Source organism: Callorhinchus milii, unplaced genomic scaffold (assembly GCF_018977255.1).
Source record: "Callorhinchus milii isolate IMCB2004 unplaced genomic scaffold, IMCB_Cmil_1.0 Scaffold21, whole genome shotgun sequence".
Lineage (NCBI taxonomy): Eukaryota > Metazoa > Chordata > Chondrichthyes > Chimaeriformes > Callorhinchidae > Callorhinchus > Callorhinchus milii.
Window position 1 is genome coordinate 6,693,344 of NW_024704762.1, and position 27,044 is coordinate 6,720,387.

The 27,044-nt window shown below is 47.7% G+C and overlaps 2 protein-coding genes across 2 annotated transcripts in view; one reads left to right on the plus strand and one right to left on the minus strand.

The window, feature by feature from the left end:
• The first annotated feature begins 1,200 nt into the window (after positions 1 to 1,200).
• Positions 1,201 to 2,807, plus strand: cunh19orf25 (chromosome unknown C19orf25 homolog). The gene is made up of 2 exons (XM_042342709.1): positions 1,201 to 1,348; positions 2,068 to 2,807. The coding sequence occupies exons 1-2, from the start codon at positions 1,213 to 1,215 to the stop codon at positions 2,268 to 2,270; spliced, it is 339 nt and encodes a 112-aa protein (XP_042198643.1). The 5' UTR covers positions 1,201 to 1,212; the 3' UTR covers positions 2,271 to 2,807.
• Positions 2,808 to 6,406: 3,599 nt separating this feature from the next.
• Positions 6,407 to 27,044, minus strand: part of apc2 (APC regulator of WNT signaling pathway 2) — a 31,825-nt gene continuing 11,187 nt past the window's right edge. The window contains 9 exon segments of the mRNA XM_042342864.1: positions 6,407 to 14,224; positions 14,768 to 14,982; positions 16,044 to 16,160; positions 16,759 to 16,836; positions 17,388 to 17,527; positions 17,926 to 18,021; positions 18,328 to 18,748; positions 19,187 to 19,267; positions 25,736 to 25,810. Of these exon segments, the coding sequence (XP_042198798.1) occupies positions 8,473 to 14,224; positions 14,768 to 14,982; positions 16,044 to 16,160; positions 16,759 to 16,836; positions 17,388 to 17,527; positions 17,926 to 18,021; positions 18,328 to 18,748; positions 19,187 to 19,267; positions 25,736 to 25,810 (6,975 nt within the window). The 3' untranslated portion in view covers positions 6,407 to 8,472.

Consider the following 27,044-nt stretch of genomic DNA (forward strand, 5'->3'; position numbering starts at 1 on the left):
GCCGCTGGGGGTGAGTGACAGTTCTCGGGTCGGGGCCGCTGGGGGTGAGTGACAGTTGGTCGGGGCGGGACAGTTGCGGGTGAGTGACAGTTGGTCAGGGCGGGGCCGTTGCGGGTGAGTGACAGTTGGTCAGGGCGGGGCCGTTGCGGGTGAGTGACAGTTGTCGGGGCGGGGCCGCTGGGGGTGAGTGACAGTTCTCGGGTCGGGGCCGCTGGGGGTGAGTGACAGTTGGTCGGGGCGGGGCCGTTGCGGGTGAGTGACAGTTGGTCGGGGCGGGGCCGCTGGGGGTAAGTGACAGTTGGTCAGGGCGGGGCCGTTGCGGGTGAGTGACAGTTGTCGGGGCGGGGCCGTTGCGGGTAAGTGACAGTTGTCGAGTCGAGCCGGAGCCGCTGAGGGTGAGTGACAGTTGGTCGGGGCGGAGCCGTTGCGGGTGAGTGACAGTTGCTCGGGGCGGGGTCGTTGCGGGTGAGTGACCGTTATCGGGGCGGGGCCGCCGGGGGTGAGTGACAGTTTGTCGGGGCGGGGCCGCTGGGGTTGAGTGACAGTTGGTCGGGGCGGGGCGGGGGCCGCTGGGGGTGAGTGACAGTTGGTCGGGGTGGGGCGGGGCCGTTGCGGGGTGAGTGACAGTTGGTCGGGGCGGGGCCGCTGGGGGTGAGTGACAGTTGGTCGGGGCGGGGCCGCTGGGGGTGAGTGACAGTTGGTCGGGGCGGGGCCGCTGGGGGTGAGTGACAGTTGGTCGGGGTGGGGCGGGGCCGCTGGGGGTGAGTGACAGTTGGTCGGGGCGGGGCCGCTGGGGGTGAGTGACAGTTGGCGGGGGGGCTCGGCAGAGGTAAGTGACAGTTGGAGGGATGGAATAGGTGAACCGGCGCCATTTTCTTTTGCCGGAGCGAACGGATTCCGCTCCCGCGGGGAGAAATCTATTCCGTCAGTTGTCTGTTTGGTGGGCTCGCCGCCGCCGCCCCTCCACACTCGGGGCTCGCTGACTGAACCCGTGGGTGGAGGAGGCCGAGTCTCGTCAGTCGGTTTGACCGAGGTGAGGTGTGGTGAGGTGAGGTGGAGGGGGGCGGAGCGCCGGCCAATGGCGGACGCGGCATTTGAATGCTGAGAGACGGTTTACTCATTAAACTCTCTCTGTCTGACCCGGGGGCAGGTTGTGCGGTGGTGGTGGTGGTGGTGGTCGTGCAGGTGGTGGAGGTGGAGGTGGTGGTGGGAATGACCGCTCGAAGCAGGAAGCGACCAGTGCTGCCGACTAGGCCCGAACCGCCCTCTGTGTCCGAGGCCTTGGCCGACGTGTCAGGCGCCTCCGCCGGCGACCCGGTCTTCAGTTCCCCGGCGGAAGGCGGCGCAGGTATCAGAGCTGCAAATCGTCCCGTTTCCCCCCCCCCTCCCCTCCCTCACCCCCCCCCCTCCCCCCCCCTCACTCCCTCACCCCCTCAGGTGGTGTTTGCACTGTGGCTGTTAAGCGCTCTTCAACCTCAAACGCTCCATAAGAGGCTTCAATATGTCGCTGACCTCAACCTGTCGTGCGGTCAACTGGGAAACCAGATGTCACTGATGATGATGATGATGATAAAATAACAATGATAATCCTTACCACATTATGTAGGGCTCTGCATTTTGTGGGCTCTGTAATCTCCCTCGACGTTGTGTTCCGGCGCTGCTCGGGCCGAACAATGAATCCCACCAATAAATATACAAAGAGCAAATAAATGTGGGTCACTCACCTCATGGCTGATTGCAGGACATTGCCGCGTGCGAATTGGGTGCCGCACCTGCCTGCGAAGGCCCGGTTACTACTACCCTTTCAGCAAAGTCCTGTGAAGTCCTAAGAAGGCGCTGTGTAAAAAAAAATGAAAGGACGATGATGATTGTTCTTATTGTTACTTGTAAGCCTTACCGAGGAAGCTGTGCGCATGAGCGAATGGCAGACGGTAATCCAGAAACTTACTGTAAAGTTACAATACTGTTAAAATACACCAAGGTGCCTTTACAACACCTGAGAAACACCAACTTGAAAAGCAGCTTCTGTTCCTACTGTTTATTGTGTCGTTCCCATCGTTTTCTCAGAATTTCGGGCTCCAGGGAGAACAGAAGAGTTGATGCCAGACCTGGAAACCCAGTACCAGCAAAGCCGATCGTACGTTGAACTGAATAGGCGATTACAAGAGGAGCGGAATGTTCTGGCAGCTCGATGTGAGGCGCTGAGGAAAGCTGGAGAGGAACTAGACCTGAGCATTTCCGAAATTAAGGACAAGGCATTTCAAAACTAATTTGATCTGTATTTGTAGCCAACTATAAATGATCCTGCTGATAACAGCGGGTATTCTATTCTAACAGATGGCATCAAACATTGACACGGTCCCAACGTTGGAGTATGATTTTTCTCTCTGGTACTGTGAGATGGATGAAGAGGTGGCATTGACCATCTCCAGAATGCTGCACCAGAAAGGCTACAAGGGCTTCGTGGAGCGTCAAGACCAAGTAATGGGAGGCCTGCAAATAACTGAAGTTACCGATGTCATCCAACAAAGTAAATCCACCATTGTTTTATTATCTAAAAGCTCCTTGGACAGTAATTGGTGTTGGAGTGTCTCCAAGTGGAACTTTCAACACTATATTGAGCAGGGACGGAAGGTTATTCCAGTCTATGTTGACATTCAGAAAGAACAGAGCCCATGTTTTCTAAGGCACCTAACCGGACTTGGTTACGGCACAAAATTCTTCCGAAAGAGACTTCTAGACAGCTTGGAAACCCGCAAGAAAACTGTAAAGCCGCGTTGAGCAAATAAATAAACCGTTTGAGTGTAGCTGGTGTGAAATGGTGTTTAAGACGAGGTATAGTTTGGGTGAATTTGACACAGATTTTGATCAATATCTTTGGAATTAGGAATTCTCTGCTACAAACTTGTTGAAACGGAATCTCTAAATTCTTGGAAAAGGGAATTAGATGCCCAAATATAAATTGGTTTCACTCTAAACTGTACCCAGTTGAGATTCTTTCTCTCTACCCCTCCCCCTATACCAAATTCATGGTGGTTTCATGCACAAGGATAGAGGCAATCTGAAAGCTTGGAGCAATGGTTCAAAGCTTGGAATGTCCATGAAGTGTTAGATGAAGCATTGCTAAAGATTCTACTATTGGTTTTACGGGTAAAATTATTGATCATAATGAATATTTTCAGATTTGTGTTGAAGGTAAAATGCTTATGTGGTGGATCATTTAGTTTGTATCGTATACGTATGCTGTGGGAAGTGTGTGCGTCATTCCGAGTGAGCGTGCATTGTAGCAGCACTTGGTCACAGTTCTTCCCAAATCTTAAATTCAGACAAAATTGAAAGCACAGAATTTAGTGCAGAACAACAACACAATGACGAAAGTATGAGTTTCGTTTCTTGGCTTATTTCCTCATTCCATGTGAACTAATTAATTTTAGCTCCATCCCTACTTTCAAATCCTTCGTAACCCAATTTCAAATCCCGCCTAAAGGCCTTCCTTTTCGATCTTGATTACTGTCACCTCCCTCTGCCCTTGGCTCGGGGGTCAAACTCCACCACTGTCAAGCGCTCCGGGACGCTACCCCGTGTGAAGGCCGCTTTATAAATGCAAGTTGTTGTAGCTGCAGCGCTCGTCTGTGAGTGCGAATCCAGGATAAAATTGTCACCTCTAGGTTTTAGTCACACTTGAAGTTGCTATTTCATTTTAAAATGGTATGGTTAGATGCTGGATTGATGTGGACTCCTGGTTTGTGACAGGCATTGCAACTAAACAGTGAAACATGAGACCAGTTCTAGTTTCTTATGTCTTTTAATAAGGAAAAAACATTGAGGTGCGCCAGAGTCCCTGGTAAGAACAGTTACAACATACGTAGCTCTGACTTGAGTGGGACACGTTATTTACATCTTTCTTTCAGTTCAGCCCAAAAATGCCTTTTAAAAATAGAAAACTTTTTTTTTCTGACCAGGTGACCAAAGGCTCCAGAATCAGGAAACATCTAGATAACAGTGCAAAACACAAAGTGAAATAATTCTAGTTCAACACTAGGGTTTCAGCAAAACATACAGACAATTAAAAAGGAATTCTCAAGTTGTTACTCTCAATACAGCAGCAAATATTAGACATTGTTCCACTGGATTAGCACTCCGTGAGTGAGTTGTATAGCAGAGGTGTGTAATAGCATTTGTATCCAGTGATGTGAAATGTAAGGAACTGTAGAAATAAGCAGAGCTGATGTTAATAATAATAATAATCCTTGCATTTGACGTCATCATTGAGCGGTCTCAAAGCGCTTCACAGAATATACTATAAAGTGAATTGATTGTATATTTTGTGGGTGAAATGCGGCGCCCAGCAGTGTCCCACAAAGTCGTGGATTGAGTGACCAAATTATTTTTAATGTGTAATTGTAAGCCACTTGGAACTGAGTGATCAGGTCCTGGGATATCTTGCTGCCAAGTCCCTGCCTGAAGGTACTTATTGGTCAATATTTCTATCATAAAATCTAAGTGTGTCGTTCAAGGCCGTAACAGCTCAGGGTTTAGCTGATGTCTGCAACCTGCCTAATATCAGTTGAACTGACTCGGTAACGATGGCGCTGGTTATATCAAGCAGCTCATGCTGGACAAAAATGATAAATTGCATATTAGCAGAATTGCATATCAGATACATGACAGGATAACCTGCATACAACCACAGTTTGCATATATTACAGTTCCAGTCAAGTGGATTACTTGTTCCGTTGCAAAGAAAATTGAAGCAAGTTCAAGCGTGGCTTCCCTTCTCCAGCTTGCGGTGTTACAGCACATTCTTGACCACAAATGTGCCGAGGCCTTTCTTTCACTCTGCATATAACACATTAGTTCCACAAGGTACTTGAAAACTAATACTTTCTACACATAACTTGAAACAATGCAGTATTCTGACATAAAAGGATTTACTGGGTGTTTTGTGCCTTTAAATAACTCCTTTTCAGTAGTTCAGCTCAATCTCTTGTTGTGACCGTACACTGTAGCAAAAACTTTGGTTCAGCATTTCCAAAGTTTCGTTTAATAATTAATGCCTGTTGTAGCTTTTCTCTCCAAATGTTACAGGGGGAAAGCGGACAGACTTCAGGATTTCAAATTCAGCAAAGCAAATAAACCATTAGACTTGATGAAGTGAAGACTTTCTTATACCAAAAAAATGAGTGGAAGTTTAAATTTAATCTGGAAATATGTCCTGAATATCTTAAAGTTGGTACTCATTTATCTTGAGACATTTTCTTTCACTTACAGTTGTGGTGTACAATCTGTAGAGAAATTATTCTGTCAGAAATAGTCAATAAATTAAATGTTCCAAAGTGTCCACGGGTCTCCAGGGCTGAGCACAATTTGGCTCATTTTCCAACCGTGGTTTCCAATAGGATTAAAGTGAGGACATTTGGAAAAATTTCTCAATAAAGTGCATCTGTTCCAAGAGTTAAGTCTGAACAAGACAAACAACGTTCTGGTGAGCACAATCAGTAAATCCTGAGGATCCCAGCAACTAAACCTTGCAATTGTGGAGCGATCATTTTAGATCAGTTCTCCGTCTTTGTTTCTCCTGTGGAGGCTGTGCTGGGCTCTGGTGCCTGAGCATTGCACAGCAAATATAAATACAGTAATTTGTACAATTTGCAATCAGTTGAAAAGTCCTGTTGCAGATATCAGATGGGAGATAAGCTGTTGAATGCTTTAGGAGTTACTAACACATAGCTCTCCCTTCACACTTGAATGAAACATTCATATTTCTATTTAGCAACTATCTAGTGACACAACTGTCCAAAGATAACAAACACATAGCTCAAACTAAAGTTATACGACATTTCAGCTTAGCAATATACATCATTTGGCAAACAAAAACTTGTTGAAATATGGAATGTTCTTTAACATTAATTTTTTTCCCTTTAATGACACAAATAGCTGCAGTAGTTCAATATATATCATATATATATATATATGTTTTGCCGATTTGCAAACGTCAGTATAACATAAGTTTTGAGGCAATGACTAGGCTGGAGGTTCCATAAGTCCAGCACTTTGAAGTTATCAAGTGCCTCCTCAATGTGCCTGAACCAGGTATATAAATCCTCAGCCAAACTCATACATACGATGCATAATAAAGCACACAAAATGTACAGAATGTCAATACAAAGGGTCCATCATGGAATTCAGTACTTTGCTGTTTGGCGTTTTGAAATAACCACTGGTCACCGATTTAAAGGAAGTCGAAACACCTCAATCAATAATCTACACTGCGCATGCGTTGATGGGTTAAGACGGCAATTCCCGGAGGACGTCGATTCAATGCAGCTGGTTAGTGCAGGAATAATGGAGGGTAGCGGAGCAGTGTTACGAGTCAGCAGGTGATTAATAAAAATAGTGCAAAGAAACCCAAGTGTTCTGATAGGAAACTGAATGGGACTCGGGTGAATGTACGATCAAAACGCAAGTGCGGTCTGTCTTCCAATGATCTGCTGTGGAGTCGGCAACAAATCGCCAATTTAGCATTTCAATAAAATTAAAGTGACCCGCTCATTTATATATAAAGTATATAAAAATTGCGGCAAATATATTTATATGTCCTTCTGTGCTTTGTATTAATTGATATTCAGTGAAGCAGTGTTTAATTACATTAACTACAAACTTAACTACTTTAGCTGAACATAGATACATACATAAATGGCTTGTTCATTTGCCCCTAATACTACTGAAGCATGGGTGGCTTTAAAGGGACAGTATTCTCCGGTAACACTACACAGTGTGGATGTCAGGGTGAAAGCCAAAGGCTTTTCAAGTAATTAAAATGATACTTATTCTATTTTTAAATTAACTTAAACTGCATTTTTCTTAATGAGTTGCCTTTGTGGAATTTGCCATCTAAGGGGAAAATGTCACTCTTCTCGCTCATCCTCAGACTCCCTCCATTACAATAGCTATTAATAAAGTTCAAACATTTAGCTATTATTGTGGAAAAAAATTAGCAGGACAATAGATAGGAACATTCCCACTCTCTGGCACCAAGTGACGCTTTAAAACTCGCCCCGGTCACTCACTGCACAAAGAAAACATTAAATGTTGTTCTTTTCTTTGGCACAAAAGTTTGGGGAGAATTCTCCCAAATTGTAGAATTGACTCTTAACTTTGAAGTCTGTAGTTTCCTGTAGTTAGTTCTCAAAGGAACTTCCAGAGAACTAACTCCCAAATTAAGGCCGTACCAGCAAGACGTTGGAAATTCCAACAAGACAACTGATATTCTCACCGTGGCTGCTCTGGGTAAGGCTGCCAGTTTGTGCCACGTTGTGGGCAGGAATGTCTCACTGTGGCAGGATCGGAACAACCATTTCTCACACGACACTTGTAGCCAGCAGAGGAAAGTGGACTGCCAGCCCTTCATTTGGTCCAGACACCAGAAATGGTGTCAACCGAATCCCAATCAACGTCAGGCAAATTTCTCACACGTATGAAGTTCTAAGAAAGAAAATCGTGTCATCTGGTCAGGCCGACAGAGGCAGCATCTCTTTTCAAAGATTTTGCCCCGTTTCTGAGTATGTGACCGGCGACGCTATAGATTTCCATTCCTTTTAATGCAAATATTTGGGGGTCACAGGAATTGCAACAGGAAGAGAACAACAGCCTGCGGTAACTCTGCGATGATGCATCAACAGGGTGCTCACCCACCTAGCCTGCCTCTCCAATGCTTAACGGCCCAACGGCAAACCGTATAGAAGTCTGGGAGTATTGGCCAACACTCCAGCAATCAATAACGGGGGTGTAGAGTAAGCTTTAATTGTTTAACATTCTCCTTAGGCTAAGCATATTCCAAACTGGATCGTAAGTGGGAAATAGGGCAGCGATCTTTGTCCGGGGACTCCATTAATTGTCACAGACCCGTCACATCGCAACTGCGGTTTGCTTAGCTAATAGGAACACACTTTTGCAACAAAACTGGTCACGTTTTTGTCTTGCTTCTTGCAGGAGAACTCGTGGGATCATCAACTCACTTAGCTCAGATTCGAAAAGCACCCTACGGAACCATAACTGGAGCCACATAAATGCAATTAAAATTTGACTAATTGTTACACTAATAAAGCGGATCTTTAGAGCAATAAGTTGTCTTAAGTTCGGTTACACGTCACGTAGACCTGTACCGTCATTCACTGCTGTGAACTTAGCATATAGAACAAACATGTACACACTGAGTTCTTGAGGGTTTGCAGGAGATGCCTCACCTCGCAAAGTCAAACAATAGTCATAGAATCGTGTGACTGAACTAAATTGGATGACTTTTGCGCCAAAACTGGTCTTGTTTTCAATCAGCATTCTGTACCCAATTAAGGCTGTGTTGAATTTAGTCTATAAGAATGTCGTTCCATGGGTTTAACCACTCTGCAAGTTAGTGCTATGAAGCAGTGAAATATTTCAAGCACGAGTAGCCCAAAATGGTCAGAATGGCTTTCAGCCTTGGATTTTCCCTGCAGATCTTTCATTAGCAATAGGTGCTCGGAGAGACCCAGTGTCTGAGCTGGTCTTGTGGCTCGGTATGTAGTTGAAGGGGGTGACGCGGGCTGCCCTGCTCGGAGACCCATGTCTACTCGAGCTGAATTGCAAGTGTCCGGTAACGTTAGCGTGGCTCTCGTTCTCAAGCACAGCGGCCACATTGTTCCTGATTGGCAGCGCTGAGTCAAGTTCTTGTTCATTTTCCGAATACAAACTGTACACAGTGCCTGTGCTCTTTCCTAGATATAGTCTGTTGGTGGCATTCCTGGTCATGGCTTGTGTGAGGAGAGGCACTGGGTCCAATGTTGGTGACGTGCTTGAGTTTGTTTTTGCAATGGAGAAGTCTTCAGTTTGCACAAACGCGTCACTGGTTCTCGTTTCCACAGCATCTCCCTTGCCTGACATTTGCTCAGTCTCCGATGTCTCAGTTACCAAGGGCATCGCTGAAGGCGGAAACGAGTTGCTGAGAAGATAAGGGATGTCTTCATCTTTGATTCTTCGCCACGTTCCTTTCAAGCTCGGTTGATTGTTTTGCACTTGTTCCTTTTCCTCTTCAATCGTTAGACTACTTCGAGGGTCTTCTTCGCTCCTCGTCTTGTCACTAGAATCCGAGGACACGGAGAACACAGAGGACGTACTGGCTGCTCTCTGGAACACATTGATGTGAGGGGAGGACGAATACCTTTTGAAATGTTCGTGTTTCCTCAAGGAACCATTTTTCAAAGGCAGCCTGGAGGGGCTTTCCGAACTAGGCCTCCTCAACGCCTTGTCATTTCTGCGTCCTTCCACGACCCGCTCGTTTTTGAGCTGATTCGCACGCTGGCCAGAGGCTGGTTTGGTGACTTTCAGCTCTTGGTACCGAGAAGATCGCAAGAAGGTGGTCTGAAAATCCGACTTGCTCCTGCGTGGGGACGCGGACTGAGACAAGGACGACATGGATTCGGAGGAAGAAACTTCAGACTTCTGCCTCATTAGAAAACTCGAAGATTCCTTGATGAATGTCAACTGCCTGACAAAGTTGGACTTGTCACCTTCACTGCCACTGGACTTGGAGGATGACATCCTGACCAAATCCAACCTATTTGGGGGCAGAATCCTCTTCGCACTTTGACTCTTGCTGTGAAGTGTGGGCTCATTCTTTTGAAACGAACTCACTTTCTTCGCTGGGGCCGCTTGCTTGGTCAATGTTTGAACTGGAGATTTACGCAACTGTTTCCCCAAAGCCGGGGATTTGACACTTGGGGTGGAGGGAGTAGAGTTCACCTGAGACCTCGGTTTCTTGCTAATATTCTGTCCAGTGAGTGTCACTGGTTTAGTGGCCTGTGCCGGTACAGTTACGGTCTTCTGCGGTTGTCTAGAGGGTGTTGAGTTCCTCGATGATCCTCTGGAAGGTCCTCGGACTATCCTCGCTGGTGGAGTCGCGCTTCTTTTCGGTAAACTAGCGTCCACCTTTTCTGTTGTCTTCCCTGGTCTATGCAAACTCCTGGATCTGAATGTCTGGCTGGGATTTTTGGAAGGAGTATTATTCTTGAGTGGGGCCTTCTTCACGGAAGGAGTTGCGGTGGTCGTTTTCTTAAACATGTCTGGCATGTAGATCACTGTCCTTCCCCTGAACACCACCGGTAAGCTCACTGCCCGAGTCGGCTGTTTTGGTGCGATCGAACCTTTGTCGACACTGTTGGATTTATTCCCAGTTACTTTACTCTCATTCAACGTCTTCCCTACTTTACCAGTGCCCGCAGCTTCCGTTTTACACGCCTGTTCTTTCTGGCTCCTCTGTTTGTCTTTCCGTTCCAGCGTGAAGTGGAGAGTTGATCCGATAGACAAACCCGACACAAACGATAAGATGGAATCCGATTCGGAGGAGGGTTCTCTCGACAGGCAAGCGGCAGCCTGGTGCAAGCTGGTAACTATTGAGTTGGCGCCTTCTTGAATAGCTTTCCACTCGAAACTTTCCAGGTCAGGAGAGGTGAGGTCTGACATCGAGCTCCAACGTTCTCTTCTAGTATCATTCCTTTGCTCCAAATCCCAAGCCACATTTAAACCAGTGTTGCCTTTCAGGCTTTGCTTTGCGGACCTCTCGGACTTTCGTCTCGACGACTGCCTTTTCTTCTTTGGCATCGCTGAACTGATGCACTTCTGAAGGAGGTCGTCTTCTGAATCGTAACTCCAGGAACTAGGCGACGAGTCCCTGGTCGTGGCTAAGGAGGAACATCCAGAATGGAATGACTTGGAAGCAGCTGTGGAACTCAGCCACTTTTTCCCCTGTTGTCGCTTAGACTTTACAAACGCTCTTCGTGTCCTTCCGAGACCGTCTTCCAATTCCACGTCGCTCAGCGAACTCAACGAGGAGCTGAGGGAAAAGTAAACGGGTGTTTCATCCGTTATCAGGTTCCGTTCAGTTTTGCCGGCCACGCCCGGGTTCCTGAACCGAGCGCTCGCTTTGCTGTTGGGATCTGCCTCCTTCCGTGGCACTCCGGAGTTCTGGCCAGCCATCTTGTCGCGCTCGTTCTTGGTTTCCGTTTTTTTCTTCGCCGTGTCTGTCGGGAGCCCCATCACATCGAACGAGTCGTTTTCGTAGAAGCAATAGACGGCCTCTTCGGTGGGTGTGGTGTGAGGTATGGACTGGAAGGCGTAACTTCCGTGAATGTTCTCTCCGAAGGAGCTCTCCGGCCTCTGATAGAGCTCTTCCGAACTCTTACAGACGGTTCGTTTTCCCTTCAACTCCACGTGTTTCAACACAGTCTGCTCCTTTCTGGAGGCGTTCGCGAGCAACCCTGGCTGAAAAGCACGGCCCTGAGCCTTGTGGCTCGGAGACGGTTGTGGAGACAGGAAGCTCTGATTCCTCTTCAACACCTCCTTCTGGGTGAGGTTCAGCACTCGCGATTCAGCGAAAGGCCCTGAACTGGGGTAATTGAGTTTCATTTCATTCGCATTTGACTTGTAGCCTTTCCCTTGTTCGAGACTCCTGTCGTGCATTCTTACAGCGATGGGAATCTCTAGGTCATCAGTGTTCTGCCCTTCTGCAGGCGCTAACTCTCTCCTCTCTGTCACTATAGGTCCGTGATTGACTGAATCCTTCTGCGGGTACTCTAAGGTTTCATCACTGAGGGAGGCAGAACTGGAGAAATTGACGGGCGTTCCTTCGAAAGAATCCGAGTACGAGGAATCGTCATTCTTTGGCTTGCATTGCTCAGAAAACTCCAATTGGGAATGAGTGGGAAGCAGCATGTAAACAGGCAGCTGTAGAGACTTCTGGCATTGAGAGCCCAACACTTGAGTTGATAGACCAGATATGAGGGAGGTCTTGACCTTCCGAAATCGAGTTGGCATTGCAGAATTTATACACTCCTTCAAGATCTCAATGTCGTCGTCAGAGTTTTCCAGGATGCAGTCGAGCTTGTCGGCTTTCCCCAGCCCATCCAGTATCAGCTCCTCATTGGGGTCCTCTCCCTTCTCGTGAGCGATGCAGTTAAAGCGGTTCTTCTCCTGCAGGAGAGGCATCAGCTTCAGCTCGATGTCCTTCTGGACATACGGTTCGTGAAGAGTGAGCGCGCTCAGGCTCGAAGCACACGAGAAGTTCTCGTTGGGTTTCTCCAAGGTGAAGTACAGCATGGTGTCGATGTCTGGAGGAAGGTGGAACCGTTCCTTAAAGTCATTGATGTCCATGTGTTTCTTCAGATCAATGTCCCATTGTGCGTTGGCCTGACTCCCTTCTTTTTCCGACTGCTCAAACAATGGGGTTTTGCTCCGACTCGGAGGCATGGTTTGCCCAGGACTGTCGGGTAAGTCACTGGGACTAATGGTTCCACTTATCATCTCACTACAAGGGTCGCTCTGAATGGAACTTGCGATGGACGGGTTTTCAAAACTTCCAAGGGAACTGACTGAGCTGCACCTGCTTAAGACCAGTGGGGTCTCTTGAACATAGTTATCTGATGGGCTTGACGGAGTCGTGTCCACAAGTTGAGAAGTAATCTTGTCCCTCATGAACAATTTGTCAAACTTTGGGCAAGGAATCTCTATGGGTTGGGACGCACCAATCAATGGATGGTTTCTGGATTTTATCGGCATTTCTTTCGAGGAAAAGGCATCGTGATTCTCCATCTTTTCTGTAGCCTGAGACGCCTCTTTATCTTCCAGTACTATGATTTCCAGAGACGAATCGCTATCGTTCCCGCTGCCTGTTTGCAGTTCCTGAACATTCTCGGCGGACGACAAAGAGGAGAGTGAGCTGCATCTCGAGAAGCAAATGGGAGTGTCTTCCACACAGTAGCTCCGTAACAATTCTTGATCAGTGGAACCCGGAGTGGAGCCAGAGGTGCTTAGGATACCTGGGCTCAAGCTTGTCTGATAAGCCCACACCTGCTTCTTACCGCTCAGACTCTGCGGTGTTAGAGTGTTGTCGGGATGAGGTGCCAGATTGTTCCTCATTGGGGCTGCAATCTGGGAATTCCTTTGATGAAAGGGAGAAAGTCTTTTCTCTAATTTCTCATTCAGTTTGGTTGTGCCCCAGACTTCATTCCAAATGTTTTGGGATTCTCTACGGCTCGGCTGTGCGCCGCAATCCTCTACAACGTACGTACGAAGAGCGTTCTTGTCCAGATTGCGGTTCTCCCCGTTGTTCAGGTCCAGATTGGTCGGTCTCCTCTGGAACCGATGAAGTTCACTGTGCTGATCTACAATTGAGGACTCTTTAGACGAGTTTACTTGACCTTCGCCCTCACCCGTGCTATTGAGACAATGCAGACTATCGTTCGATAGGTTTGCGTATCCCGTTCTTGCACCCAGGAAAGTACGTGCTTTGCTGGTATTCTCGCGTTTGTTGGCGTTAATAGCGTCGGAGAGACGACAGGGGGAGGAAGACTTTGCCCTGTGCTCGCTCAAGTCGTCCAGCGCGCACTGCCAGTCGATGCACTGGTCTTCGGAGCTCAGGCTAAAGCTGTCCTCGGAGGATGTGTGCATGTTGGACACGTCCTCGACCAGCTTGTCAATTCGAGCCACGGTGGTGGAGATTTGGTTCACCAGGCGTTCTGCTGCCACGGAGACGTTGTCAGGAGCGGCGCTGAACTTCTGCAGATCCGAATGCTTCACCTCGAGATCCCTCTCTGCCTCCGCGCATCTCCCAACGCTCCGGTTCCTGGACATGGCCTGTCCCTGTAGAAAAGAAGAGTTCAGGTACATAGAGAGTACGGTCAGGCCTCCCGTTTCCAAGCCAGTCGACACATTGGGTCCCTCGTCGTCGTCGAAGCACCCCGAATCCGAGGCGTAATCCTTGACTAAGCTTTCGATGTGTCTCAGGGGCTTGTTGAGGTTGGGATGCTTTGGGCTGAGTTTCTCAATGCTGTCAAACGTCTCCGTCAAATGCTTCGCATCCAGCTCGGCCTCCAGGGCTTTCTGCTTCCTCATGTACAGGGAAGGCAAGCAGGAGCCTGGCGAGATCATGCTGGTGTCCTTGTATTTTGCCGGCCGGTTGGTTAGGAGGTTCCTCAGGGCTGCAGCGCTCCCCAGCGCGATCATCTTGTGCTTCGAATGGATGAGGTTCCTCAACATGCTGACCGCTCCCAGGTCCCACAGCAGCTCCTGGTCTCTGGAGTTCCGAGCTGACAGGTTCCACAAGGTCCCGCAGGCATTGCTGACGATGGTCAGACTGTGGGACTTCAGGTGCTGCAACAAAGTCTGTAGGCAGCTGTGGTCACGGAGAATTTCTCTGGAAAGCAAAAACGAACAAAATACCAACCATTAACTTTGACGAAAGACAATAATCTGAGCACAGTAGTTACCTGTAACCCTCACCCCTCCTCGTTTTGTCGTGTCTGAGACGCTATCAACAAGGAATCATAATAATAATTTGGTCACTCGATCCACGACTGTTTGTGGGGTGCCGCTGTGCGCAATTGGCTGCTGCGTTTCGCCCACAAAAATACGCGTTTTTTTTCCACTTTACGGTATATTCTGTCAAGCACGTCTCGAAGACGCGATAAGGCGTTGTATCAAATGCAAGGATTATTATTAAAATAAATTTGTATAGCGTCTTTCACGTCGGGAGGATGTTCCAAGTCCCAATTGTGCGTGAAGGAGTGCTAAAGAATTTGCAGGTGTTGTCATCGTGCAGATCTTAGCACAAACTGCGCTGCTGCGAAGCATGCGCTGAGACAGCGTGCTGAGTGAAGGGCGCTGTATAAAGGCAAGACTTTGTTGTGCGATTGCTGTGCTGCAGTGACGGGCTGGTGTTTAATGGCTATCGCTGTACCTGTACTCCTCGTTGGTAGCAATGAGGCTGGAAACGTTGCGGAGGATGCCCCCTCCGCTTTCAATGATGGCGAGAGAATTGCTCTGACACTTGTAAGTCAACGTAGCCACCAGGAAGATCAGGGCACCTTCCACTGAGCAGATTGCCACCTTGTTCTCTGTGCTGTGGGCTGACAGGTTCCACAATGCGCTCAGTAGGCTCTTAAGCGTGGATTCCTGAGGAAGGGAAGGGAATAGAAACCTCAGTTGTTATTTGATCAGCCGGGCGTCTGACACGCCCATCACCGTGCTTAGGAGTAACCAAAACAAACTGACAATTCCATGCATCCCATCTACACGTAGAAATCCCAGAGATAGGGATTGTTGGGAAGGAATGCGCACTCTCTCCCTGGAGGGATGCATCCTGCTTCCCTAATTCAGGAAAGTATTAGGCGCAGGTTGGCAAGAGCCAAGGCTTGGGGGACCCCAGGAGGTGCGTTGGGGGTAACTGCTGGAGTCGAACCAGCTAAAACCGTGTAGCTTGCCACTGATGTTGCTATCTGGCAAACCTTCCTGCTGCTTATCCAGCTAGGACCACCCTCCCGGTTAGGAATTTGGCTTGCAGGGTTAACATGAGCTGAGTGGGAGGATTCCTGTGACTGCTCTGCCCTTCCAAATTCTGCTGATCAGCCAGGCTGGGATGTGCTGCCATCAGCAGTGTTCAAAGTGTGAATAGCTCTGCTTCACTGCAACAGTGACTAATAGTTTTTAAAAGATCACTTAGCAGAGCTGCTAAAAGAGAGCCGATAAAGCCGTGCGATAATCTACACAAAGGCCAAGACACATTAATAAACAGGACAGCAGATTCTGGCGACTTACAAGTGATCAATCAGGGTTCAGGAGGTATTATAACAAGAACAAAAGAATTGCTGGACGACAGAGGACCAAGATTCATCTTGTTCGCTTTCCACCATCCTTGACATGCCACGTCCCAAGCGAGATACTGTTTCCCAAGATATTATTTCCTAACCTAATCTGATCTCTCCGTCCAGCCCTGTTAAGAGCATCGGGTTCAAAATGTAGCATGTTCCATGTCCTCGGAAACGTGTGGTGGTCATGTTGCCGCTCAGGTCACTTTCCGTGCCTGGCACACGTATGTCCAGGAAGCGTCCCTGCTGCGATTTCTCAAAGGAGGTGAGGTCAGCAGAGCTTTTCACACTGGCTGAGGCACACGTGGCAACGACAACACCTTAACCGTACCATATAAACTGCGGGCGTACAGGTGAAGGAGAACCCACCTTTTTAGCCTTCAGAGCGCATCGCATCAAAGCGCTCACACTTCCGACCTCACGCAAGATCCGCTTGCTATTGATGTCGGCTCTCCAGGACAGGTTTCTCAGGATGCTGGCAACAACCTGGAACCATCGACAAGACACAATGGACATTCACAGTACACAGAGCCTGCACACACACACACACCATACACCCACACACAACATACACCCCCACACACACAAACTATACGCACAGGGATGGCAGTAGGAGACATATCAGTCAAATGTCTCAATCTCCCTCCTGAGAGAAAATGTATGTGTAGACGTCAGGTATGGACCAGGTCAGGGTGCATTGACATTGGCCTGATGACATTAAGGGCGGAAAATAAACAGATCCGGATTCAAACTGAAATATTCCAAAACCCAAATGCAACTTGTTTGGATTAAAGTACAAACTTCCATCGCGAGGCTACAGGATGGCTCCAGTTTACAGTACTTTTTTTTTGCGTTACGCCCACAAAAATATACAGTCAGTTCACTCCACAGCATATTCTGCGAAGCACTTTGAGACGTGATAAGACGCTATATCAAATGCAAGGATTATTATTATTTTTTCATCATTATCATTATAGGGATGTGCTGTAACCTGTTCCTAGGCTTCCGGCTCAGATCGAGGGGAATTGAAGGTTTGCAGGAATTCTTGCCGCATTGAACTAAACAAGCGTCCTAATTCACCCACCTGCTGGATGTCCTCGCTCTCGCACTCCAGTTGAGCCACGATACTCTGCATACATGATTTCCTGGTGCACAGCGAAGCCTGCAACAACGGGAAGCAGACAGACTGAAACCCAGACCATCAGCACGGACACAAACAAGGCAGCACGGCCTTCACACACCCCGCAAGCCAACCTCAAGCAAACAGAGGGTTTCATATGTGCGAAAGAGCCTATTAGTGTGACACAGTAGCCCATTGGGAGGCTAGGGTTAAGCGATTCACTGTGACACCGGCTCAGAGAGTGCCTGTTACCAACAGCCCCGGCCATGAGTGATGGCTCGAGATGAAATATCTCCTGCACTGCTCTATAATGTCTAGGATTCATTGCCATCCTGTAATGACACTGTTTCAGAGCAGGGTAAACCTTTTGTTTGACCTTCACACAGAAACGTCCATCAGAAGCAGAGTACGAGTGCTTCCAGCTGGGAGGCTTTACTCTCCCCTAACCCACCTACCCACACCAACCCACACCACTCACTCTGCTGCTTCATCGTGAAATTTTGACGCAAACAAGAATCAGAAACCCTCTCCTTTCCTCCTTCCCCAGCGGCTCGATCTGGAGCAGTGCTCCTGAGCAGGGCTCGGGATCTCACCTTGTTGACCACGTCCCCGAACGTGAGGTTGGTGAGAGCCATCCCCGCGTAGCGGCGCAGAGCCGAGTTCAGAGGGTCGTTGGTGCCTCCGTACATATCGCAGTCGACCTGCAGCAGCTCAGCAATCGCCTGGAGACCACCTGCAGAGGGAGAGGGAAAAGAGCATTCAACGATTGAAGCAGTGGTGGGCAGGCGCTTTGGCTTTGGTTGACCAACAAAATGAATGTTCCTCGATGGAATATTTTGTGCTTTATCTTCGCATAATAGATATAACAGCATAAACCTTCGCTATTTTGTTACTTCTATTATTTTGGTTGGCCCACCACTGGATTGGAGACTGCAAGGGTTAGGCTCTATCGTCGTTGTACAGAGCCTGTAGCAAATGTTCCCAATCTTTTTCCCTTAACGCACCGCTTTGAACCGAACCTGCACTCCGAGATGCTACCCAGTGTCAGGGACACTGTATCGATGCAAGTTGCTGCTGTTGGTGTCGTCGTTGTGGCCTCTGAGAACCACGTGAAAGAGTTTGATAACGTACCGAGTTCATTCATGGCTCGTCTGTATTCCTCGTCGAAGGAGAGCTTCATGATGGCGCACATGGCCTGGCAGATCTGCGGCTCAATGGGCAGCGGGACTACAGGAGGATACAACAGAGCGGTTAGAATCACCCTTGTATTTGATGTAGCGCCTCATCACGTCGTTGAGAAGTCTCAAAGCGCTTCACAGGATACACTATAGAGTGTGGATTGACTGTATATTTTTGAGGGCGGAACCCGGCAACCGATTGCGCACAGTCGTGTTCCACAAACATTCGTTGATTGAGTAACCGAATGATTTTTTTTTGGGGGGGAGGGATTATTACCCTCTGGATCCGCCAATCGACTGACAACCAACTTCTTACTCCCTGCTCGGCAAACAGCGGCGTGCGGAGTAAGGAAACTTGTCTAAGGTTTCACGGCCGGGAAGAAGGAATTGTACTCACGGCTGCCGGCTCCTGGGTCGGCCGATGGCTGGTTGACGTCCAGCCAGTCCCAGCAGGTCTCGCAGTACGACCGCACCTGCTCCAGCACGTGCAGGACGCGCATCTCCCTCTTGGCCTGCCCCTCGTCGGGCTGCGAGTAGATGATGTTGTGCAGGGCTGCGCTGGCCCGGGCTCGGGCTTCCTTGTTGCAGCGGGAGGTCCTGTCGGGCCCCGTGTCCCTCTCGCAGTCGTGCAGCAGCTGGATGAGCAGGGGGAGGCAGCCCGACTTGCGCATGGCCACGCAGCTGTCCTGAGAGCTGGACATCGCCAGCAGCGTCCTCGACATGTCGTCCTTGTCACGGGTTGCCAACATCGACAGCAGCCAGAACACCATCTCTACCTGCAGGGCGGAACGCAAAGGGTTAAGCATGGCATCTTGCTACGCAGGAGGAGGCCATTCAGCCCATCGTGCCTGCGCCGGCTGTTTGAAAGAGCTACCGACAAGCGCAATCCTTGCCTGCAAGAAACAGCCTAAATGGCACCTAATACAGATGGAATTAGAGACGTCCTCTCGATGTGAAAGGCACTGTTTAAATGTAAATCGCATTGCTTCAATATGCAAGCGCCTTGGGACTCTATCCTGCGTGAGGGGAGCTATATAAATGCAAGTTGTTGTTGTTGTTGTTGTTATAGCTTAGCAGGATGTGTCCCTCCAGAACGAGAGCGTGCCATTTCATTCCGTACACAAAAATTTGGTGGCATACATACGTGTCTGTCACCTGGGAGTCTGGCTTTGGATGCTCCTAAGTGCGTGTCAAACACCCGGCTGACCCCTTACCTTACTGCCCAAGATGTTGAGTCCTTGAGGCAAATTATCCATCGTTCTTTCAGTCTCTCGATCGGTTGACATACGACATTCCTGCGCACAGAAAACCAGCGTGCTTTAGAAACACCGTACGCAGACGAGCTATTTTTGCTCCCAACTTTTAATTGTTCTGGTTTTTAAAGCGGGTGGTGGTGGGGGGGGGGTGTTGGTTAAACCGTTTGAATCAGTTTCGTCTGGCGAGCGAGCTTGGGATCAGCGAGCGAGAGAGGCAGCCGGGAGAAATGCAAGGAAGATGGAATCTGTTATTGCTCGTATCTGCCGTCCCCGATTCAAATGCAAAAATAACACATAAGGTTGACTGTAGCAAACTCTTCCCATTCTCAACACGCTGTTTGGAAGGGTGTTACACACATTGTAACGCACTTGCACCGTTCGCACAGTGAACACAACAGTCTGGTTCGGGTGTGTGGCAAAAGATTGTGCTGTAGTCTTTCCTGACCACTAGATGTCTCTACATAGCTCGATAGGCTTGTAGTAACCAACGTTACAGGTGTTCTGCATCAATCTATTCCTTTCTTATTAATACCTTAAAATCGTATAATCGCTCACTGACCAAATCTTGTCTAAGATTGACAGCAACAGCCACGAAAATTACATTCACTTATATAGCATCTTTCCCAGAGGAAGGAAGTCCCAAGCTGCTGAAATTGGGTCTTCGGGTAATTAATTGGGTCTTTGGGCAATTATGAAACTGATCTTGGACGCTAACGAGGTTGTATTGCCAAATTGGTTGAGTTCGGGTGCCCAGGTCAGGGAGCACCAAGAGTGCTGTGTACCGTTCAGTTACAGTTATACCAAGGAGCTATTCAGACCCTGGATGCGGTGCAAAAAAGGAGAGCAATGATGAGTGAACTAACCAGATAGCGGACTCTCAGACTCAGAAGGTTCTGATTTAGAGCGTCTGCTAACAGTACTCGCCTTCGATCGCCATTCTATCCCTACCCCCCCCCCCACCCCCACCCCGTCCTCTACCCCTCCTGGTCCAAATCCCTGACTGTCCAGTGCCTTGGGACGCCCTCCCGACGTGAAAGGCGCTGCACACATGTAATTTGTTGTTGTTGTTACATCAGAAGCAATAGACGAATGCGCCATAAGTTCACAGTGAGCACGGTTACCTGCTCCACATTAGCGTTTGAGGAATTCAGAGGGGCTGTGTCTGTACACAGACAAACAATAATAGTAACAATAATAATAATAATCCTTGCATTCGGATAGAGCGCCTGATCACGTGGTTGAGACGTCTCAAAGCGCTTCACGGAATACACTGTAAAGTGAATCGACTGTATATTTTGCGGGCGATATAATACAGGTCGTACACAGCCATGCACCATTGATCATTTCACTTGCGGACACAAAGGTGGAGGAAGCTTTGCATATTGCATTGAATTCAAAATCAATCAAACCCAAGCCCGCCGATGGTAGAATCCGTCTCTCCCTTCTCCCCCTCCCCCCACCGCCACTTCCCCCACCCCCGCCTCCTTCCCCCGCCACTTTCTCTCCCATTCAAACGATTAAGAAACACGTCTGTTTCTAGCAATGGTTTTGCCCGCAACACATCAGTCATCCATTTTGCTGCAAGTCTCAGGATAACTCATCGACCGACCTGGTGCATCTCTCATGCAAAGGGAAATTGAATTTGTTCTGCCTGGATCTGTGTCCAAATCAATCCAACCCCTTCCTCCGAGCAAAGTGTCATTTTCACTGAAAAGGATGCGTCGCTGTCCTAAAGGCATAATAACTTGACGTACTACAGCAAAGGATTTATAACGAACATCCTTCTCCACAGTCCCAACAGCTCAGGCATATATATATATATATATATATATACACAGGGCCAAATCTAGTTTAAACCTCGAACAAATGGAGACCAGTATTTTTCCCAGGATTGTTGGTGCCCAGGGGTGGAGGTGGGGGTGGGAGGGGAAAGGCAGCATGGTTTTGCGAGTGTGTGGAACATTACACAAGGAGTCCAGTTCTCAATTGTGAAGGCATCCTATTATATTCTCCTCCATTTGTATTGCTATTTCGCCATTCCAAATTGGCGAGATTTTCTCCCAACACACAGACACACACGCACACAGACATAGACACACACACACACACACACAAACACACTGGGATCTGCCCATAAACCTTGCCTGCATGCAATCCGCAGCCTGTAACCATCCTCCTGACCCGAGTGATGGATTTGGAGCGGTTGATGCCTCGAGGCGCTTATAATCCAATAATAATAATAATCCTTTTTAGGCGTCTTTCTAGTTGCTTCTTGAAACCTAACATAATAATAATAATCTTTGCATTTGACACGTCTCAAAAGCGCTTCACAGGATATACTGTAAAGTGAATTGACTGTATGCGCGACTCAGAACACCGTTGGCTTAAGCGTTTTCATTTTTGCTTAGCTTGCAAAATAAACAATGAAATAAATAAATCACCACCGTCTTAAGGTCAGGACGGCTGACAGCTCACTGCCAAGCCATCGGTCAGGGCTCGGCAGCGTCTGACACTCTTGACAGAAAATAATTTTTTTTTGGGGGGTGGGATGTTATGAAAAAAAATCAGGGAACAATCGAGAAATATTTTTTTTCCTTTTTTTTAATTAAAAAAAAAGGACACACAGAAAGAGATCACTTTCTTAACAACACTACATTTTGGATTGTGTCTGAAACCATCTCCTGGTTCACAGTCAGTTTCAGTACATATATACAAATAAAAAATAATAATAATCCTTGCATTTGGTATAGCGCCTTATCGCGTCTTCGTGACGTCTCAAAGCGCTTCCCAGAATATACTGCAAAGCGAATTGACTGTGTATTTGGTGGGCGAAAAATGAATATTAAAAAAACACAAGAGATAGCCCAGAATGGTGCAATTTGTGAAAGGTACATTATTCTGCAGGACGGTATTGCATTCTTGTGGACTGAGAAACTGCTGCAGTCTTTGGGTTCATTAAACAAAGGAAGGACAATGCTGGGGAGGGGGTGGTGGGGGGGGGGGGGGGAAGGAGGGAGAGAGAGGTAAAGAATAGAGAGAAATGCAAAAGGGTTCTGTGTGTGTGTGGCTGGAATTGCAAGCAAATGGAGAATGATTTGATGCACTGGCTGGCTCCCATGTTCAAACATGCCTTGAATGCATCTATCTTTCTCTCTCTCTCTCTCTCAAATGGTAAAAGAAAACCATGCAACAGCATTTAAAAAAGGCAGAGAAAAATTGGAAGATGTGTTTCAGGGACATGAAAATAATTGCAGAATAAATAAAGGGAAGGGGTTGGGGGGGAGAGAGAAGCAAAAATCTTTGCAAAAACCTAAAGGATCCATAGCTGACAATTAGAGAACAGTGTTAAGGTGTCTGTAGACTGTGCACACACACACACACACACAAAAAAAGCCTCGGTGCTTTAACAAAGGGAGAGAGAGAGAGAGAGGAAAGAAAGATAAAGGCAAAAATTGCAGAAACTGTTGACTGTCAGTCACATCCTCTGCATCCATTGCTCACCTCAAACATAACAGCAGTCGATCTAATATGAATGCAATATAAATGCAGTACAAAAAGCTGCAATAGACACATCCCTTTAGTGCCAGCACAGCAGAGAAATGGAAATTCCTACCTGATTCCCCTTAAGGGAGTAGGGGAAGGATTCCGACATAGCGCAGTCTGAATTTTCAGCATCATCTGAGCCCCATTCCCTCTCTCTCTCTCTCTCCCACTCCCTCTCTCCCTCTCTGATCTCTCTCCTTCTCTGACAGCTTAGAGCGATGTGTGCACTAATGCAGTCCCTGATGAGAAACTGGGAGCTCTCCTGGCTCTGGTCTGCTCAAGGTTCAGGAAGGATGGAGCTGGGTGGCTTGAAGCATCTCAATGATCATCACTGATAGCAGGATGATAATGCAAGAGCTTCATCCACACAAAACCCTTTGATTTGCTCCAGTGGAGGAGACCCTGAGGTTTGCCCAAAAGATGCCCAGCAGTGAAACATGCACAAGCCAACAGTGTGTCAGCCAAGAAATCTACATGCCCTGATCTGATCCAATCACAAAGCAAACTCCCTCCCTCTATTTTTCCCTTTAATCCTTTTCCCATAGTCTCCCATCCCCTCACTGTAGCAACCCATGACAGTAAATCCTGGAGAGAGAGAGAGAGAGATGGAGAGAAGGAGAGAAAGGCAGGGGGGGGGTAGAGGAAAATAAAACAGACCTGCGAAATAAAATACATTTTCTTGTAAAAGCTCTTTTTTTTCGCCTCCCTCTGTTATTAATGGCGATGATGTCTGTGTCCTGCATCGCTGTCGTATGAAATGCAACTGGCTTTTTTTTTTTGCCCCAGAAGAGGGGGGGAAAACAAATAAAGCCTTATCCTCTCTCTGTCACACTTAATCCCTGATTGTGAAAATGCAGCCTCACTAATTGTGAGCCGAGAGCGAGAGCTCAGTCGAAACCCTGTTCCAGACCAAAAATATTGTATTGCAGATTCCTGCAAATTGTCAAAGTGCTTTTTGTTCCCCCTTTGGCGGCCACGTACTTCGTTTTTAAAGGATTTCTCCCCCCTCCAAAAGAAAATAACGGGCAGCGAACAAATAATTTGCTGCGAATGTCTCCAGTTGTCACGATTCGGAGCAATTGCTTTGGTCGCAGAACGCTCACTTAGTGATGGACGTGAACGTAATCTTACGTGGGCAATGGCTGTGGGTTTACAGACACATTCCTCAGCCAAAAAAAATGTGCTTAAACATTGCCCACTTGTGTCAGTCACACGGTCTCATGTCCATTCAGCTTTTTTTAAAAAAAAAAGTCCAATGTGTTGTTATGCACCACGAGAGATGTCTGTCTCTTTCACATGCAGTCACTGTCGACAGAGGTCTGTAGCCAAGCCAGACGTTCCTGCGCTAAACAAAACCCCACAATACAATACAATTCATGCCTATAGTCATTGCTTTACCATCCTGTCTGCTCTCTCCGCTCGGCGGGCACTGGGCTGCTCAATGTCCCCCATCCTGCCCGCTCCACCATCAGCCTTTCTGCCCCCACGCTCTGGAATTCCATCCCGGAGCCTCTCTTCCTCGCAACCCCCACCCCCTCCACTTCCCTCGCCTCCTTCAAGGCGCGTCTCAAGATCTTCCTCTTCGACCATGCCTTTGGTCATCTTCCCACCCCTCCTTGCCCTCCACCCCCTCTGGAGTCTAACCCCCAGCTCGGGGGCAAACCCTTCACGGTCCAGCGCCTGGGGACGTCGCTATTCGAAGAGAGAAGGGAATTTCTACCCGGCGTCCTGACCGGCAATCTCGTGAATAAAAGTTGGTCCTTCACTTTCATGGCTGCGTGTTGGATTTTGCCCTGTACAAATTTACTACTGTGTTTGCCTATAAAATACAGTCTCTACACGTTACAGTAAATCCTGTGAAACGCTCTGAGACAATGCCCCTGACGTGAAAGGACTGTTGTTATTGATGGTGTCAGCATCACCATGGGAACCCGGTGCAAAGTATTTCTCCGCAGGGTGGAGACATGGCCGTCACAGGGCAAACAGCTCGGTGACAAACCAGGGCAGGGACGCAGTACTGTGTATATGACTGCTGGCTACATGTGGCTACAAGCAGGTATAGGAGATGGTAGAGACCGTAGATAATGCGTATCAAAGGTAAAACGTTTCACTCCAATGGTTGTTGTTTTACCGGAGGTGATTTCCTTTGGATGAGACGTTAAACCAAATTCTCGTCTGCCTGGTCAGGTGGACGTTAAAGATCCCAAGGTACTACTCGCACAGAGAAGGCAGTTTCTCTCTCCCGCTGTCCTGGCCAACAATCCCCCAAATACAATTGGTCCCTATTATTGTTATTATTACTACTACTACATTTGGTCACTGAATCCACAACTGTTGGTCGGACACACTGCTGTGCGCTACCGGCTGCTGTGCCCACAAACTACACAGCCAAAACCACTTTGCATCATATCACGTGAAGCGCTTTGAGACGTCTCGATGACGTGATAAGACGCTGTATCAAACGCAAGGATGATTATTATTTTATTAGCCCAGGTTACATAAACTTATACAGCACAGAAACAGGCCATTCAGCTCAACTAGTCCATGCCAGTGCTTACACTGTATATGAGGCCCCACTTATTCCCCTTTTTAATACATTTGCTCCTTTTTTTGCTCAAACCACAGGCCCCAACTACTTTCACCCTTAAACGTAATACTTAAGATATGTTCCCCATTATGTTCCTTAGCTCCTGTTCCCAAGAGTGGGAACAAAAATAAGATACGCGTAATAATCCTCAGGGATACATCAGTGAACATTGAACACTTGGCGGACATTTCATGCAGATATTGATTATCGGGTTCAGTTCATGAATTCTAGGTACGGTATAAAGTCCCGCTGTGTGTGAGAGTCTGTGGTTTATGAGAACGCACGAACATCTCGATTGAACGACCGCCTCACAATTCACGGGGAAGTGACTGTAAGCCTCCATGTAACGCGACTCTGGCAAAGCCATTGAACCTTACCTCTAAATTGTTCTGTTGGACCTTCTGCTGCGATTCAATGTCCTTCTCAATCTGTTGGATTCGGTTCATTCGCAGCTGTCAGAGAAAAGCAATGAAGGAGCATCACAAGATAAAAACAGAGGGTCGGAGGAAGAAGGCCCTTTGGGTCTATTTGATCTCAGTCTACCAGAACCTGCCATGCTTCAATTAAACCATCAAGGCTGTGCGCAATTGGCTGCCACGTTTCGCCCACAAAATGCACGGGTATCCTGTGAAGCGCTTTGAGACGTCTCAACAATGATATGGCCCTATATCAAATGCAAGGAGTGTCATTATTATTATCATTAAGGCAGTTTATCAAATGATGAATGTAAAGCGTCCTGTCCTCAACGACCCTCCTCGCTAACCCGTTCCAGTTGTCGATTACCCTCCGGGTCAAGAAATACTTCCTGAATCCGAATCCGGCTGAAAATTTTCCCAGACCGGAACGTGATTGGGGATGACACAAGATGGCATCTTCAGTTGTGTGGAATACACTGTATATTTTTGTGGGTGAAATATTTCAATATTTCCATATAAAGGTCTCAAATTAGCAAAAGCAGGAATTTCAATCCCTGAATATCCTTTGGCGTCTCTCTTCCCAAGGTCCTTCCCTTTCCACCAGTTTTCAATGTAGGTTATCGGTGCTAGTGTAGCCCAGGCAATGATGGATCTTGACTCTAGAGATAATACCTAGCAATCCACAGAGCTGCAGGCAATACATCTTGGAGGAACCTATTCACTGCTCCAACCCCCCACCCCCCCCACCCACCCGCCGCTCTCTACCACTGGAATGAGTCCAAGAGCGAACAATGTGGTTTCTAGGTTACCAGTTCATAGTGAAAAAAAGAATTTGCTTTAGTTTATTTTCGTTTCCTTTGGGGCCTAAGCACAGAATCTGATATATATCTATACAAATATATATGCACACACACAATATATATAATGTATATTGATAATTTAATTTATTTTTGCATATATAATGTGTATATGTACACACTGTCACGCGTAGTGTTACTGTCATCTGTGCCCAGCAGCAAAGGCATGTCTGATGCTATCAATCATAGTGCACACGCAGTCACTGATTGAATAACTCACAGAGGAAGATGTGGGACAATTACTGGCCTTAATTTAATCTCAAGCAATCCCGGTGCAATCTTAATATCACAATTAAATGGGACAGCATAATCGAGATGACCCGGGCTTCTGAACAGGTGACAAGCTTAAAACCCAGACCCGACAATCAGCGGCACTCAGACCTTCAGCCTCTCCATCTCTACCCTTTGGAACT